The following is a 17,119-nucleotide window of genomic DNA, read 5'->3' as shown; positions in this document are numbered from 1 at the left end:
CTCCTAAAATCCTTAAAACAAGATACATTTACTTGAGAAGCAAATTTATGCCACATAAGACATGTTTCAGAAAATGTGTTTAGAATTAAGTTTATATTTCATACCCCATTCAATGGCAATTCGTTTTTTCTGGTTTTAAGCAAAAATAAAAAAAATGGATGGATGGACGGATGGATGGATGGAATGTTGGAAGGCTGATGAATGATTGATGGATGGATGGAATGATGGATGGAACGATGGATGTATGGAATGTTGGAAGGATGGATGGATGGATGATGGAACGATTGATTCTAAAAGTAGGATGGATGGATGGATGAATGATGGATTCTAAAAGTAGGATGATGGAACGATGGATGGATGGATGGATGGATGGATGGATGGAACGATGGATGGATGGATGGAACGATGGATTCTAAACCTAGGATGATGGAACAATGGATGGATGGATGGAACGATGGATGAATGGAACGATGGATAGAACGATGGATTCTAAAAGTAGGATGGATGGACGGATGGAGTGATAAATGGAATGATGGATAGATTGAAGGATGGAACAATGGATGGAATGATGGATGGATGGATGATAGATAGAACGATGGAAAGATGATGTATGGATGGAACGATGGATGGATGGAACGATGCTGGATAGATGGATGGATGGATGGAATGATGGATGGATGGAACATTGGATGGATGGAGGATGGATGGAATGATGGAACAATGGATGGAAGGGAGGATGGTTAGAAGGATGGACAAAGAATGGAATAATGGATGGATGGATGGAACGATGCTGGATGGATGGATGGATGGATGGAATGATGGATGGATGGATGGAACATTGGATGGATGGAGGATGGATGGAATGATGGAACAATGGATGGAAGGGAGGATGGTTAGAAGGATGGAAAGATGAATGGAATGATGGATGGAAGGATGGAACGATGAATGGATGGAACAGTGATGGATGGAACAATGAATGGATGGAACAATGATGGATGGATGGATGGATGGATGGATGGAACAATGATGGATGGATGGATGGAACGATGAATGGATGGAGGATGGATGGATGGATGGAACGATGGATGGAATGATGGAACGATGATGGATGGATGGATGGAACGATGAATGGATGGAGGATGGATGGATGGAATGATGGATGGAATGATGGAACGATGATGGATGGATGGATGGAACGATGGATGATGGAACGATGAATGGATGGAACGATGATGGAAGGATGGAACGATGAATGGAAGGATGGAACGATGAATGGATGGAGGATGGATGGAATGATGGATGGAGTGATGGATGGATGGAACTATGGTGGATGGATGGAACGATGATGGATGGATGGAATGATGGATGGATGGAATGATGGATGGATGATGGAATGATGGATGGAATGAAGGATGGAACGATGGATGGATGGAACGATGAATGGATGGAATGATGATGGAAGGATGGAACAATGGATGGATGGATGGGTTTTTCAAGCAAAAATTATTAAAATGACATAAAAAGCTAGTCAATGGATTCATAGCAAAAAAAATCACTTTATTAATCTGTATTCGTGCAACAAGACATGTTTCAGAAAATTAGTCTAGAATTAAGTTTATATTTCATACCCCATGGCAATTCGTTTATAAAATAATATTTTTTCATTTTTTTTATATCTGAAATGTTTATATATATTTAAAGGCTTAAATACAACTTTTTGTGATGTTTAAGCTAGCTTTGACAGTTTTGGTTGGTTAGTTGTTCACTGCAAAAAAAATAATCTAATTGAATATTTTTGTCTTATTTTCTGGTAAAAATCGCTTAAACAACATGAGATATTAAGTCTTGCTTACAGAGAAATCCAACCAAATTTGGTGGGTTTCATGATTACAACAAGAAAAACTATTTGCCAATAAGGTGAGAAAAATAGTGTTTTGCCTTTAAATCAAGGTTATTTTTTCTTATTACAAGCAAGAACGTTAATACATTTACTAGATTTCTCTGAAAACAAGACAAAATATCTCATGGCACTTTGCTTTTCAAGTAAATGCATCTCAATTTAAGAATATTTAGATACTTTTACTGGAAAACAGTACAAATTCAGTACATATTCAGTAAGAAAATGATTATTCTGCAGTGTTTCTGTTGGACAATATCTCGGTTACTCGGCAGCTTAGCGCTGCATTGCAAAGTGCCATTAAGAAGAGCGAGTCACGCTTTACTTCCTGAACAGTCACTAAGAATTTCCCTGAGTGAATTTTCCATCTCTCAACAGGCTGCTGGGAGACGCTGGTGACGTACCTCACACAAGTCCTGACACTGGTTCTCCTTCAGGTCCCATGATGCCCTGCAAGGCTCCATACACTAAAAGAAGACCAGAGAGACAGTGTCAGCTCAATACAGTTTAGAAACAGTAGACAACCATGAATAAATAAGAGCTACTGACACATTACTGAAACATTTACTTACATTAGTAGCATCGCTACTTTTAGTTACACTGTATTTTTTTAGATATACAGTTTTGAGTCATTATACACAAGTACCACAGAATGCTGCAAATGAACACAATTAAGCATCAAGCTGCAGAGAGCGGCGTGACATGCACATAAAGCCATTCAGACGACACTTTTAAATGTTGCAGATCAGCACAAGCCCATTCTGAAAGGCTTCATTTGGTTTCACGGTTTGAAGTCCATCTACTCCACACAGAGCGATTAGGACTGCGACACTCTCTTTCTTTACTCAAACGTCTGGACCTGATCGACTCTGGCACCGGCGTGAACGTTTGTCCTATGTACCGAATCCAGAGCAGAGCTGTGAGCGGTAAACGAATGATGCACCACTGAGAATGTGGCAGAGATTCACTCTTCCACAACACACACAAGTGATTTAATTCAGACATTTCTGGGCACAAATGAAAAGGACGAGCCTTTCACACCGAAACAACTGCAGACAAACAACTCTTTTGAGAAACACAAATATTAAATGACTAGATCTCCCGGTCATCATTTAATCAAAAGTTATTACACAGCTCTCTTGAATACTCGATTCTGATTGGTCAATGGCGCCATCTAGTGGTCAGATATTGCTCTGTAACAACCACAAATCAGGGGATTAAGACGTATCAGACCGCACCTCTGAGTTCTGCGAGCCATCTCCCCTGCTCCTCGAGAAGCGATTTCTTCTCAAATGACAATTTCAATGCATATCAATATTTTATGTCCATGTATTTATTTATTTGTTTAGTAGCCGTGTAATAAGCGGGATGATGTACAGTCACTTGGTTGTTATCGCACGATAAATTCCTTCAGGGTGATACAAAAGTTCTCCGTTTTGCTTCGCTGTCCTGATCACCGTGTCGGGGTTTATTATGCGATAACAACCGACTGACTGTACATCATCCCTTACTTGTGTCATTCCAAACCCAACTGGCTTTCTTTGTTTCGTTGAACACAAAATGAGATGTTTTGAAAAATGTTGGAAAAACGTTTTTCACACAATAAAAGAGGATGGTGATTTTTACCATCAACTATGCGCTATATTCCAAGTCTTCTGAATAGTCTAGCTTTTAGTGAGGACCCAAATTTAAGTTGTTATTCACTGAAAATCATTCCCCCTTTTCCAAATCTCAAATAATGGTAATGAGCCAAGTCTACGTCGTTTCAAAACTAAATCTTTGAACACACTCACATGGCAAAATCGTCAGGATTCATACGACTTCTCTACATTTGGCTAGTTCGTATGATATCGTGCAGTCGTACAGCCAATGATGTCGCTGGACATCGTTTCCATCTAATACATAGGGCTGGGTATCGAGTTCGATACATTTTAGGCACCGACCGAATTGCCTCTAAAACAATCGAGTATCAAAAAATTTTTTGTCGCTCGGTACAAAATTTCAATACCTAAGGGGTTAATCTCGTCAACGTCAGTAATAAGCATGTAGCATGCTAGATGTGCCCAAATCTAAAAGTGCCAGTGATTGGCTGCATTTAGGCATCAAGGAAAACACTAGTTTACGCTGGTTACGCCCAGAGACGCGGCTCACACGTGAGGCTGTAGTGTGTATGCATCTCAAACCCCATACATGTGAAAGATCTGGAAAAGATCAAAAGTGTGGCTACATTTCACCAGGCTCGATGCCAACAGTGCACGATGCAATATTTGTGACAAGATAATTGCTGCCAAGACTGGCAACACGACAAATCTGATGAAGCGCTTGACAGTGCACGGAATGAACTTAAGACAGAAAGTTGCTCCGTCTTCAACTGCAAGAAGACCGAGCCGGTGCAGTCATCCTCTCAGCATCCTCCTGCCACAGAGCTTCCTCCAACATGCCCACAACACAAGCCCTCCTCCAAAACTACTGATGAATGCAGTAGTGCTATGACTGGGACTCCTACAGGTAAGTTAACATTTAGCAAACAAACCAACAAACAAAACCGGCTAACTTGTAGTGGTACCTGCATGTGTACTTTATTAACGTTTTTATGCGCGAAGACATAGTCCTATAAACTTTGACCTACGTTACGTTAGATATTGTTTGGATGTATGGCTATAGATAGCTAGCTAAACCGATGCTAAAATGCTTTAAGTTTGACAGTAAGGGGTTTGGGTAAGGGCATAATCTTAATAAGTATGTCCTTAATGCTTTGTGTGTGGAACTCACGCTTACGTCTGCATTACACATCCGGGAATTTGCACATGATGAAGTCGTACGAGTTTATGCGAACAACATCGTATAGGCTATAAAAAGCTTAACATGATAAATACTTAAATGTGGAGCATTGCAACAGAGCCAAACCTCCATCATTTCAAAATAAGAGTCCCCAGTGTGTTTCTATGGAGTTAAATACTGTATGTGCCACAATTCTTCGCATACAAAATTGTATTTTGAGCGTGCATATTTTTATTTTAAGCACAAACATTTTCTGTGTGTGCGAGATGATATTTAGAGTGCATTAAAAGTTATTTTGCACACGTTTTGTAAAGCAATGTATCTTCTTGCAAAGATGAATTCATTTTGAGCGAATTTTGCACTGTTTTTTGCGTGTGCAAGAACTAACTCGTTCCCTCCTCATATGCACTCTGCGTGTGCTCATAACTTTGACCGCTTGCTTGCTCAACAAGTTTGCAGCATTAAAATGTGCCAGAATTTCAGCCAATCAGAGATGAGGTGGGAGATTTTGATTGGCTGGCTAGATCACAGATCAAACTGCTAATCATAACAGGAGGAAGAGGAGAAGGCGATACTTTGTTTTCAAGAATGGAAATGTGTAACACACTATGACCACATGAAAGCAGCTCTTTTGTAGACTTAACTGTTTTTATTGAAACGTTATGAAATATATTTTTAGCCTGTAAACTGCCAATAGGCTTACTAGCTAGTTAACTATCGGTCTAGCTCTCTTAGTTTGGTCTATATTAGTATTTGGTTATATAGCTTAACAAGTTATACTTACTACTTTTATCTGAAATGATATTAATATAATCTCGCCGATGTGTGAAACTACACTTTAAAATGTAATGGTGTCGTTTTGTATATTGAACATCAGTTGTTTGAGAATGCAAAATGCACAAAAATAGAAAGAACTCATTTGCATTTATTACATTACAGTATTCCTGGTGTCTATAATCCACAGGGTAAATATATTTTGTAATGATCACTGCATACAGTAAATAAAGTGTGTACTGAACTTGGAGCATTGTGTCTGTTGGCTCTTCTGCAATATTTACACTGAGATGTTCATGGTTGCTGTAGCTACCTCAACTGTCCAATCACTGAGCGCTTGTAAGCAGCTCGTAATAGCCAATCCTGATGTAGGAGGCGGGACTTGTTCACGCAAAGGGCAAATGAGGAGAGAGAGCGTGTGAGAGTTATTGCACATGCAAAAAATGAATTCATCTTTGCAAGAAGATACTTTTCTTTACAATTAACTTTTTTGTGCACTCAAAATGTCATCTTGCACGTACAAAATTCAGTTTTTGCGCTCAAAATATCTCATATAAATATCTTGCATGCACAGAAAATTTTAGTGCGCTCGATATCATTTTGCACACTCAAAATGACTATTTATAATAATTTTGGCACACATGTAACTCCATATGTTTCAGGCATGTTTATGGGTAAAAGTCTTCAATTTTATTTCTATGGATTATTATTGGAATTTTTGTTGAACGATAAACTGCATCTGTAAGGAATGATTTTTTTTTAGCATTCTATAAATCAATTTTAAAAATGACCGGCTGATTAATCGGCTATCTGCCTTTTCCACCACCTTAGTTATCGTATCGGGAAAATCCACCATCGGTCAACCTCTACTCTCAAATTGAACTTGTGTCATTTTGTAGTTTGACAGTAGTGGTCATTATGAACAGATGGTTCAGTTGTATGGAAAACAGCTGCTTGAACATTCTTCAAATTGTATGTTGCATTCAACAAAAACAATGACAGCATGAGGGTTTTGAACGACATGAGTGTGACAGTGAGTTTCTCTTTTTAAATTACAACAAAAGATAATCATTTATGAAGGCAAGGTAACAAAGAAAACACAAATACTTCATTCTTTGTCTGGATCCGTCGTGCAGATGTTGCTTTAGCGTGGGAAATCATTCCTCAGATACACTTGTAAAAGCGTCACTGCTGCGGTTTACACTAGAACAGGCCTTGAAGAGACGACCATCAGCAAACCACGACACGGCTGCTTCTGTACCGCTGCTGGGCGAGACCCAAACCCCACCGACTCGTGCCAACCCACAGACTCTCAGACCTTTTCAACTTCAATTCTGCTCATATATGAGCACAGACTCTTGTGTGCCACTATTACTGTTAAGTGCTTCACACAACAGCAACCAAATGGTAAATAGTGCCTTAACCAGAATAATACTCAACAGGCGCTTTTCCGCTGCAAGAACATTTCCTAGTTCAGGATTCACATTGTATTTGATCTAGTTCCACATGTCTTGTCGTTCGGTACCAAGTTTCGATACCTAAGGGGTTAATCTCAACGTCAGTGATAAGCATGTAGCATGCTAGATGTGCCAAAATGTAAAAGTGCCTGTGTGGCAGGGCGGAGGGCGGGGCCGGGTCGTGATCCTACACACCCGGTCCCGTATTAGGCTAATTATGCCTCCGTGAGGTTTAAAGGTTGACTGCAGAGGGCTGTGCGGGAGAGAGAGATCGTTAGCGGACATGTCCGTCATGTGTGTTTGTGTTGTCTTTTAAGTTTTCCATTAAACTATGATTTATATCGTCAAGCCGGTTCTCGCCTCCTCCTTTCCCATCCTTTAACTGTTTTACAGCCTGTGATTGGCTGCATTTAGTCATCAAGGAAAAACACTAGTTTACGCCGGTTACACCCACAGACGTGGCTCACATGTGAGGCTGTAGTGTGCCTGCATCTCAAACCCCATACATGTGAAAGATCTGGAAAAGATCAAAAGTGTGGCTACATTTCACCAGGCTCGATGCCAACAGCGCACGATGCAATATTTGCGACAAGATAATTGCTGCCAAGACTGGCAACACGACAAATCTGATGAAGCACTTGACAGTGCATGAAATAAACTTAAGAGCACAAGACTTCGACTGCAAGAAGACCGAGTTGGTGGAGTCATCCTCTCAGCATCCTCCTGCCACAGAGCTTCCTCCAACATGCCCACCACATGAGTCCTCCTCCAAAACTACTGATGAATGCAGCGGCGCTATGACTGGGACTCCGACAGGTAACATTAAGCAAACAAAACCGGCTAACTTGTAGTGGTACATGCATGTGTACTTTGCAGATGTTGCTTTAGCGTGGGATATCATTCCTCAGATACACTTGTAAAAGCGTCACTGCTGCGGTTTACGCTAGAAAAGTCCTTGAAGAGACGACCATCAGCAAACCATGACACGGCTGCTTCTGTACCGCTGCTGGGCGAGACCCAAACCCCACCGACTCGTGCCAACCCACAGGAACTAAAACCTCCAAATAATATCGGACCATCTTGTCAAGTTAGGCTGAAAACGACGACATTAAACAGTGTAAACTGACAATAGAGACTAACAATTAAGTTGTTATTCACTGATATGATGACATGATTGTTATCTTTGGGAGAACTATTCCTTCATGAACATTGGAATGGTGGAGGCAAATCCATTCTCTAGACTTCGAGTCGTCTTTCAAACATATTACCCATAAACTGATATTGCTGAGTAAGTGAGCTGAGCTGTTTACGAGGTTTTAATTAGCTCGTAAGGCAGCGCTATTATTGGCAGGGAAAAATGTATTTGCTGTTAAATGAAGTGTGAGGACGCAGTGTGTATATCCCGACTCAAACCCCATCTCTGCATGCTTGAGCGCCAGCTCGTAAACGGGTAATGCGGTTTGTTGTTTTGGCTTCAATGCACTACTGGAGTTTGCATGCATACTACAGCACAGCACAGCACAGTGAGTTGCGTTCAATGATATGCCGTTTCACACCATTCAGTTTTATGGTAGTTTGTGCTTTCAGGACTCTGAATCAATATCACAGAAATAAAGAGATGAACTTGGTGTGCATTAAACATGTGTCTGGCACTATGCTTGTATAACAGTGAATACTCTCATTCATATGAGTCATTTGTTTGGGAATCGGACTACACCGGTCCAGCTGTGTGTTTCACGCTGTAGATTCAAAAGAACCGATTCATAAGAGTCATTTGTTTGGGAATCAGACTACACGGGTCCCGCTGTATGTTTCACGCTGTAGATTCAAAAGAACTGATTCATAAGAGTCATTTGTTTGGGAATCAGACTACACTGGTCCCGCTGTATGTTTCACGCTGTAGATTCAAAAGAACTGATTCATAAGAGTCATTTGTTTGGGAATCGGACTACACTGGTCCCGCTGTATGTTTCACGCTGTAGATTCAAAAGAACTGATTCATAAGAGTCATTTGTTTGGGAATCGGACTACACTGGTCCCGCTGTATGTTTCACGCTGTAGATTCAAAAGAACTGATTCATAAGAGTCATTTGTTTGGGAATAGGACTACACTGTTCCGCTGTATGTTTCACGCTGTAGATTCAAAAGAACTGATTCATAAGAGTCATTTGTTCGGGAATCGGACTACATTGGTCCCACTGTGCGTTTCACGCTGTAGATTCAAAAGAACCGATTCATAAGAGTCATTTGTTCGGGAATAGGACTACACTGGTCCCACTGTATGTTTCATGCTGTAGATTCAAAAGAACTGATTCATAAGAGTCATTTGTTCGGGAATCAGACTACACTGGTCCCGCTGTATGTTTCACGCTGTAGAGTCAAAAGAACTGATTCATTAGAGTCATTTGTTCGGGAATAGGACTACACTGGTCCCACTGTGCGTTTCACGCTGTAGATTCAAAAGAACTGATTCATAAGAGTCATTTGTTCGGGAATAGGACTACACTGTCCCACTGTGCGCTTCACGCTGTAGATTCAAAAGAACCGATTCATAAGAGTCATTTGTTCGGGAATAGGACTACACTGGTCCCGCTGTGTGTTTCACGCTGCAGATTCATAAGAGTAATTTCCAGATGCACTTGACATGTTGGATAACAACACAAAATTTTGAGCATTTATTTTCTGTTTGAGTTTTAGATGCAAAATCTTTCAAAAATGCCTTCGGTGTCAGGAAAGAAAGGAGAAAAACAAAACATCTCTAATGTTTGTGTAAATGTTCTAATCAAGCCAAATAGCTTCAGTGTATGAAACCTCACCAAACTGCACATGTGAGAAAGACAGTCAAAGGTTAATGAACACACACACACACACACATCCATCATTGCCGGTCATGAGCTGGGTTGACTTGACTTCAAAGCAGTACTCGTGGTTAGTGAGCGTGGTAATGTTTACACTGGTGACATCATGGTGGACTTCACAGTGGGTTAGCCGGCCTCCAACAGATCTTCTAATTACTATCACAGAGAAAGTCTCTTTAGAGGAAACATGAGCCGCTCTGGTTAGTGTCGTGCAGTCACGCTAGTCACGTGAATGCTCGGATTCTCAAAGATTTCCTCAGCAGCCTGATGCCAAACTATGAGAACCGGCTCATAAGAGTCATTTGTTCGGGAATCGGACTACAATGGTTCCGCTGTAAGCTCCATGCTGTTTTATTAATATGTGCCTTTTTATCATCAGACAATACAGAGAACTGTTGAGGAGAGAGAGGGAGAATGAATTTGCCTTAAGAGACAAATCGGCCAAACGGGAAAATGTATCGCCCGATATTACATTGCATTCTTTAGACATAACAAATGTTAACATCTACTCTCAGATGAACGCTAACACACACAACACGATGCCCGCCAGGCATGTCAACAACAAAAGACCCTGAGACGCAGAACTCGCCAGCGAGAGCGTTTATAAATTATACATGTGCTCCTCAATCAAATGCGCTTGCTTTATTTATGAAGTGAGGAAACGGATAGGGCCGGGTTGTGCGTTGTCTGCAGCAAGTCGTTTTAATACTGCATGACTCCCTCGTCGCATGATGACAGCAGTCATTCTCAGCTACACATCTGCTACCCCTCTGAAAATCTGTAAGCGGGCACTGCACGTGGCATGTACCTTTACCATCTCAATGAAAGAAAATGATCCAAAGTGTCCAGCAGTGAGACTGTCCTCATCATGACCTGTGAAACAGTGAAGTATTAAGCCACGGAAGTATTAAACCACACTTATAATGGAGAAATGTCTTTAGATGTTAAATAAATCATGTGTTGTCTGGCCCAAATGCTGCTCCAGCAACTAATGCAATTTTGTAAAGAAACTGAAATGCATAAATCTTAAAAACTGTATAAATATTCTACAACTGTAACAAAATATCAACCCACTTGCCATTCATTATAATAAAAGAGAGCATATTCCAAACGACATTTTAGCAATAATTTGAAGCAACTGGTGTCAACAAGGCACTAATATTCAATGAACAGTTTATCCATTAGTACTAAACTGAATAAATGATTCCTGCAGTAATATAGTTCACTAGCCAAACTGCAGGAGTTTGCAGATGCCAAGTAAGATGTATGTGAGGAACTGACTCAAATTGTAAATGGGTCATTCTTAAAAATGTTTGACTTTCCAACTTACAAAGTACTGAAATTTCCCGTTCAGTTCAGTGACTGTGATTGGCCCATTCTGAGCAGCACTGTGATTGTGATTGGCCCATTCTGAGCAGCGCTGTGATTGGCCCATTCTGAGCAGCGCTGTGATTGGCCCATTCTGAGCAGCGCTGTGATTGGCCCATTCTGAACATCGCTTTGATTGGCCTATTCTGGACAGCGCTGTGATTGTGATTGGCCCATTCTGAACAGCGCTTTGATTGGCCATTCTGAACAGCGCTGTGATTGGCCCATTCTGAACAACGCTGTGATTGGCCCATTCTGGACAGCGCTGTGATTGGCCCATTCTGGACAGCGCTGTGATTGGCCCATTCTGGACAGGGCTGTGATTGTGATTGGCCCATTCTGGACAGCGCTGTGATTGGCCCATTCTGAACAGCACTTTGATTGGCCATTCTGAACAGCGCTGTGATTGGCCCATTCTGAACAACGCTGTGATTGGCCCATTCTGGACAGCGCTGTGATTGGCCCATTCTGAACAGAGCTGTGACTGTGATTGGCCCATTCTGGACAGTGCTGTGATTGGCCCATTCTGGACAGGGCTGTGATTGTGATTGGCCCATTCTGGACAGCGCTGTGATTGTGATTGGCCCATTCTGAACAGAGCTGTGACTGTGATTGGCCCATTCTGGACAGCGCTGTGATTGGCCCATTCTGGACAGGGCTGTGATTATGACTGGCCCATTCTGAACAGAGCTGTGACTGTGATTGGCCCATTCTGGACAGCGCTGTGATTGTGATTGGCCTATTCTGAGAAGCGCTGTGATTGGCCCATTCTGAACAGCGCTGTGATTGTGATTGGCCCATTCTGAACAGCGCTGTGATTGTGATTGGCCCATTCTGGACAGCGCTGTGATTGGCCCATTCTGGACAGCGCTGTGATTGGCCCATTCTGAGCAGCGCTGTGATTGGCCCATTCTGAACAGCTCTGTGATTGTGATTGGCCCATTCTGAACAGCGCTGTGATTGGCCCATTCTGAACAGAGCTGTGACTGTGATTGGCTCATTCTGGACAGGGCTGTGATTGGCCCATTCTGAACAGCGCTTTGATTGGCCTATTCTGGACAGCGCTGTGATTGTGATTGGCCCATTCTGGACAGTGCTGTGATTGGCCCATTCTGAACAGCGCTGTGACTGTGATTGGCCCATTCTGAATAGCGCTGTGATTGGCCCATTCTGAGCAGCGCTGTGATTGGCCCATTCTGAACAGCGCTTTGATTGGCCTATTCTGGACAGCGCTGTGATTGTGATTGGCCCATTCTGGACAGCGCTGTGATTGGCCCATTCTGAACAGCGCTGTGACTGTGATTGGCCCATTCTGAACAGAGCTGTGACTGTGATTGGCCCATTCTGGACAGGGCTGTGATTGGCCCATTCTGAACAACGCTTTGATTGGCCTATTCTGGACAGCGCTGTGATTGTGATTGGCCCATTCTGGACAGTGCTGTGATTGGCCCATTCTGAACAGCGCTGTGACTGTGATTGGCCCATTCTGGACAGGGCTGTGATTGGCCCATTCTGAACAGCACTTTGATTGGCCCATTCTGGACAGCGCTGTGACTGTGATTGGCCCATTCTGAACAGAGCTGTGACTGTGATTGGCCCATTCTGAGCAGCGCTGTGATTGGCCCATTCTGGACAGGGCTGTGATTGTGATTGGCCCATTCTGGACAGCGCTGTGATTGTGATTGGCCTATTCTGAGCAGCGCTGTGATTGTGATTGGCCCATTCTGGACAGCGCTGTGATTGTGATTGGCCTATTCTGAGCAGCGCTGTGATTGTGATTGACCCATTCTGAACAGCGCTGTGATTGGCCCATTCTGAACAGCGCTGTGATTGGCCCATTCTGAGCAGCACTGTGATTGGCCCATTCTGAGCAGCGCTGTGATTGTGATTGGCCCATTCTGTTTGCTATTTTCAAGGGTTTTCCAGGACTTCAAAGCCAAATTCAATCACTTCAGGCTCTTCAGGCACCTTGTACGAACCCTGTTAGCCCATTTTTAAGATTTACGCATTTCAATTTCTTGACAAAATTTCATCAGAATTAACGGTGTAATTTTAACACAATATTAAATTCATAAAACTTAAAAAAAAAAAAAAAAAATATGTTAAGATTACTCAATTAAATTTGATGGAATTTTGTTATGACATTGAAATAAGTATTATAATATTGTGCATGCCGATTTCATGCACGGAATAGCTGTACTTTTAAAAATGAATTTGTTACACAACAAGACAGTAAAAGCATCTAAAAACATACACTTTTCACAAAACCTCCATATATTTTAAGTTCCATTTGTCAGCTACCCAAGCTCTGTCATGTCTGAGTGCTCATAAACAGAGTCGAGATGAGGGCTGATATTTTGGACTGTGTAACTCAAGCTCGATTAATCTTCTGTCCTCCCCCGGCTCAGTTTACATTTCATGATGTGACGCCTCAACAGGATGTTTCCATCAGAACAGGGTCAGATTTGAGATAAGAATGCGGGTGTAGACACTCTGGGAAATGAAGGACCCACTCAGGGGGTCGTCTGTCACCAGGCGATATATCTGATTTATGGTATACATGCGCCCTTCGCAGTGGCCTATCAATATTTCAGGGGTGCTGAAGGAGAAGATCGCAATGTCAACATGATGACAGGTGCTGGGAAAAATGTTGGGGAGTCGAAGAAGCTGCTCTGTTTTCACTAGATATGAAGCATTCAGAGTCTGTACTGGGCAAGATGGTTGTACAGTTGTTGGATAATGGAATTTACTTGAAGTAAAACATATTAAAAAGATCTTGAATTGTTACCTTTTTTTCTTCACGGTCAAATTTGTGTCGCGTTTTGCTTAAAGGATAAATCTAACAAAATATTAACTTTTTAAAATGAAAATGTGCCTTCATTAGCAATTACTTTTGCTGTGAATCATGAAATTTCACTGGCACTGGTAAGCAGGGACGGATTATCGACTGGCCCAATGGGGCCAGTGCCCAGGGGCCCTTGACGGCCCAGGGTCCCTTGACTACCAGGGGGGCCCTTGACTGTCCAGGGGTGCCCTTGACTGCCCAGGGGGCCCTTGACTGCCCAGGAGTGCCCTTGACTACCAGGGGGGCCCTTGACTGCCCAGGGGGGCCCTTGACTACCAGGGGGCCCTTGACTACCAGGGGGCATTTGACTTTCCAGTGGGCTTTAAGGCTGCGCAATCTAGTTTGTTGATGCCCCCCGCTTGGAAACCCTTTTGGGCATGAACAACACCCCCCCCACACTCAACAACTTTTGGGTGTGGGGGGTCCTTGGAGATAATTGGCCCCAGGGCCTTTGCAAGTCATAATCCGTCCTTGCTGGTAAGAATGCACTGCTTAAACCAGATCTAGATCATTTGAACAGTTTAGTGGAGTTTGATCAACAGGAAACTCGAAGACACCAGATAACATCAGGTCAGCACTAACGAAGGGTTTAGTAATGACAAACAACCGTCTGATTGAAGGGAAATACGAGTCTCTAATGACCCTCTTGACATTGTCAGCTGGCAGACTGCAGGCGAGTGTGAATGTTCAACTCCTCTTAATGCATTCCAGGGAAATCCTCTATAATGAATGCCGAGGACAAGATGCATTGAGTAACTGACTGATAACACAACACAATTTACACTGTCATTCTCCTACGGGCACAATAAATCACTCTGCTGCCATACGCAGCCAAAACTCAAGAACACCAGCACTGAAACTGGGAAAAAGGACTTTTTTGATTATAAAATCGTCTCACTTCTGAGCAGAGTTGAATCAAACCCGCCTGTCTCTGTGTAGATACTGTATTTTGCCTTTGCAGATAGAACGGACTTATAAGAAATAACATTCAGCATTATTAAGATTGACGATCAGAGAACGATTTGAAGTGCATTTGTCAGGGATGTCACCCCTATCCAAGCCAATAGAGTGCAACTGCCCACCTTTTCAGCCATCTTTGTTCTGAAGTATTTTTCCCCACTCAATTTGCATAAAGGGATTTCTTTAAATATATATATATATATATATAAAAAATAAAAAAAAGAGTTGTAAGTTAGGGGTGTGCACTGCAATGAAGCCATCGTCTGTATTTGTATCTGTATGTCAAAATGATCTGTACCGATGGTTTGGGTAACTCAGTGGTAAAGACGCTGGCTACCACGCCTGGAGTTCTTGAGTTTGAATCCAGGGCGTGTTGAGTGACTCCAGCCAGGTCTCCTTAGCAACCAAATTGGCCCGGTTGCTAGGGAGGGTAGAGTCACATGGGGTAACCTCCTCGTGGTCACTATAATGTGGTTCTCGCTCTCGTAGGGAAGCATGGCGTGTTGTGCGTAGATGCCATGGGCCTCAGCGCATGCCATGTTTCCATGGTAACGCGCTCAAGTCAAGTGATCAGATGCGCGGATTGATGGTCTCAGACGCGGAGGCAATTGAGATTCGTCCTCCACCATCCGGATTGAGGCGAATCACTACGCCACCACGAGGACTTAAGAGCGCATTGGGAATTGGGGGAGAAAATCCCCCCAAAAAATACAAATTAAAAATGTATCTGTATTCGGATAGAACCGGGTGTGGGCGGGGCTTAAACCAGAAGTGCATCACATTTGTTAATGCTGAATTTGTATGCTACATTAACTGTGGAATATGTTGTGGTTTCATATTCGCTTAAAATACATCCACCGGAATTTTCCAAGCTGCTTAAAGGCACAGTTAACTTAGTGTATGTAAACTTCTGACCCACTGGAATTGTGATTATAGTCAATTGAAAGTGACACAATCGGTCTGTAAGCAATTGTTGGAAAAATGACTCGTGTCATGCACAAAGCAGATGTCCTAAACGACTTGCCAAAACTATAGTTTGCTAATGTATGTAAACTTCTGACTTCAACTGTAAATAAAAACTCAATTGCATCATTCACAGTGAATCATGGGAGTGTGCGGTCGCTGCAAAGCACTTTTGGTGCACTTTGTTGGCTGCGATTCTCTGATTGTTGGATCTTTCCCTAGTGTAGTTCTTCACCAAGAATTATGCCATTTATCACTGCTTTTAATTAAGTTGAAATAATGAGGACTGATGGCTTTAACAGACGCTTATACCATCGATTAACAACCTTAGAGCTCACGACAGGTCCGTCTTTAAACGTTTATAAGTTATCGTTAATTAAGGGATTCTCCTATGGAGAAAGATTCATAGAACTTTAACTTCCAGACGCACACTGTTGCGCTCGATAGCAAGTTGAATTTCTAAAGAGTGAAACACTGTGACTCTGTAGCACTTTTAAAACATTGCTCTGTTTATTTGAGCGGTCCAAGAGAGCTTTCTCGATCCATTAGCATTAGCATTAGCATTCATCTCAATGTGAGCTACTCTGATGCTGCCATCTTTGACTATTACTTTTGCTACTTCATATGCTGATGTTAGTTGCACAGAAATTACATTATATAGCGCCTTTTTCATCTTAGCGGTATTCAAAGCGCTTTACACTGTGACCCATTCACCCACTCACACACACTCACACACACACACACACAACCCCCACCAGTGACGGCATGCAAGGTGCTAGCCTGCCATTGGGAGCAACTTGGGGTTCAGTGTCTTGCCCAAGGACACTTTGGCATGTGGAGTCATGTGGGCCGGGAATCGAACCGCCAACCCCGTGACCCGCTCTACCACCTGAGCCTCAGCCGCCCATGTACACAAAGGCACTTCTCTTCCAAACAGGCAAGCTGAAAGGTGAGACAAAAGTGTCAGAAACGACGCGAAATGACGTGGATGCTTCAGACAAAAGTCGCATCTGCTTTTAGAACACCATCAGTCAGTTTTAGGTTAAGGAGGTACATTTAATTCATTAAAACCTCCATCTAACATTCACCTTAAAATCCTTGTCCGATTACGACACTTTCACTCGCTTTTGGCGCCCCCCTCTGGACACTTCACTGGGAAACTGCAGCCAAACATGTAATTAAGGCACGTCATTTCGTTTTGCTAAAATGTGGCAAC

General features: G+C 42.5%; 1 protein-coding gene across 1 annotated transcript in view; it reads right to left on the bottom strand.

Annotated features, from left to right (window-relative positions):
- LOC127658920 (anosmin-1-like) overlaps positions 1-17,119 on the bottom strand; it is an 87,410-nt gene that overhangs the window by 39,567 nt on the left and 30,724 nt on the right. The window contains exon 3 of the mRNA XM_052148491.1: positions 2,302-2,364. Coding sequence (XP_052004451.1) covers positions 2,302-2,364 — 63 coding nt within the window. The remainder of the gene's footprint in view (positions 1-2,301; positions 2,365-17,119) is intronic.

The sequence above is a fragment of the Xyrauchen texanus genome, chromosome 18 (genome assembly GCF_025860055.1).
Source record: "Xyrauchen texanus isolate HMW12.3.18 chromosome 18, RBS_HiC_50CHRs, whole genome shotgun sequence".
NCBI lineage: Eukaryota > Metazoa > Chordata > Actinopteri > Cypriniformes > Catostomidae > Xyrauchen > Xyrauchen texanus.
This window is presented reverse-complemented; position numbering and strand designations above follow the sequence as displayed.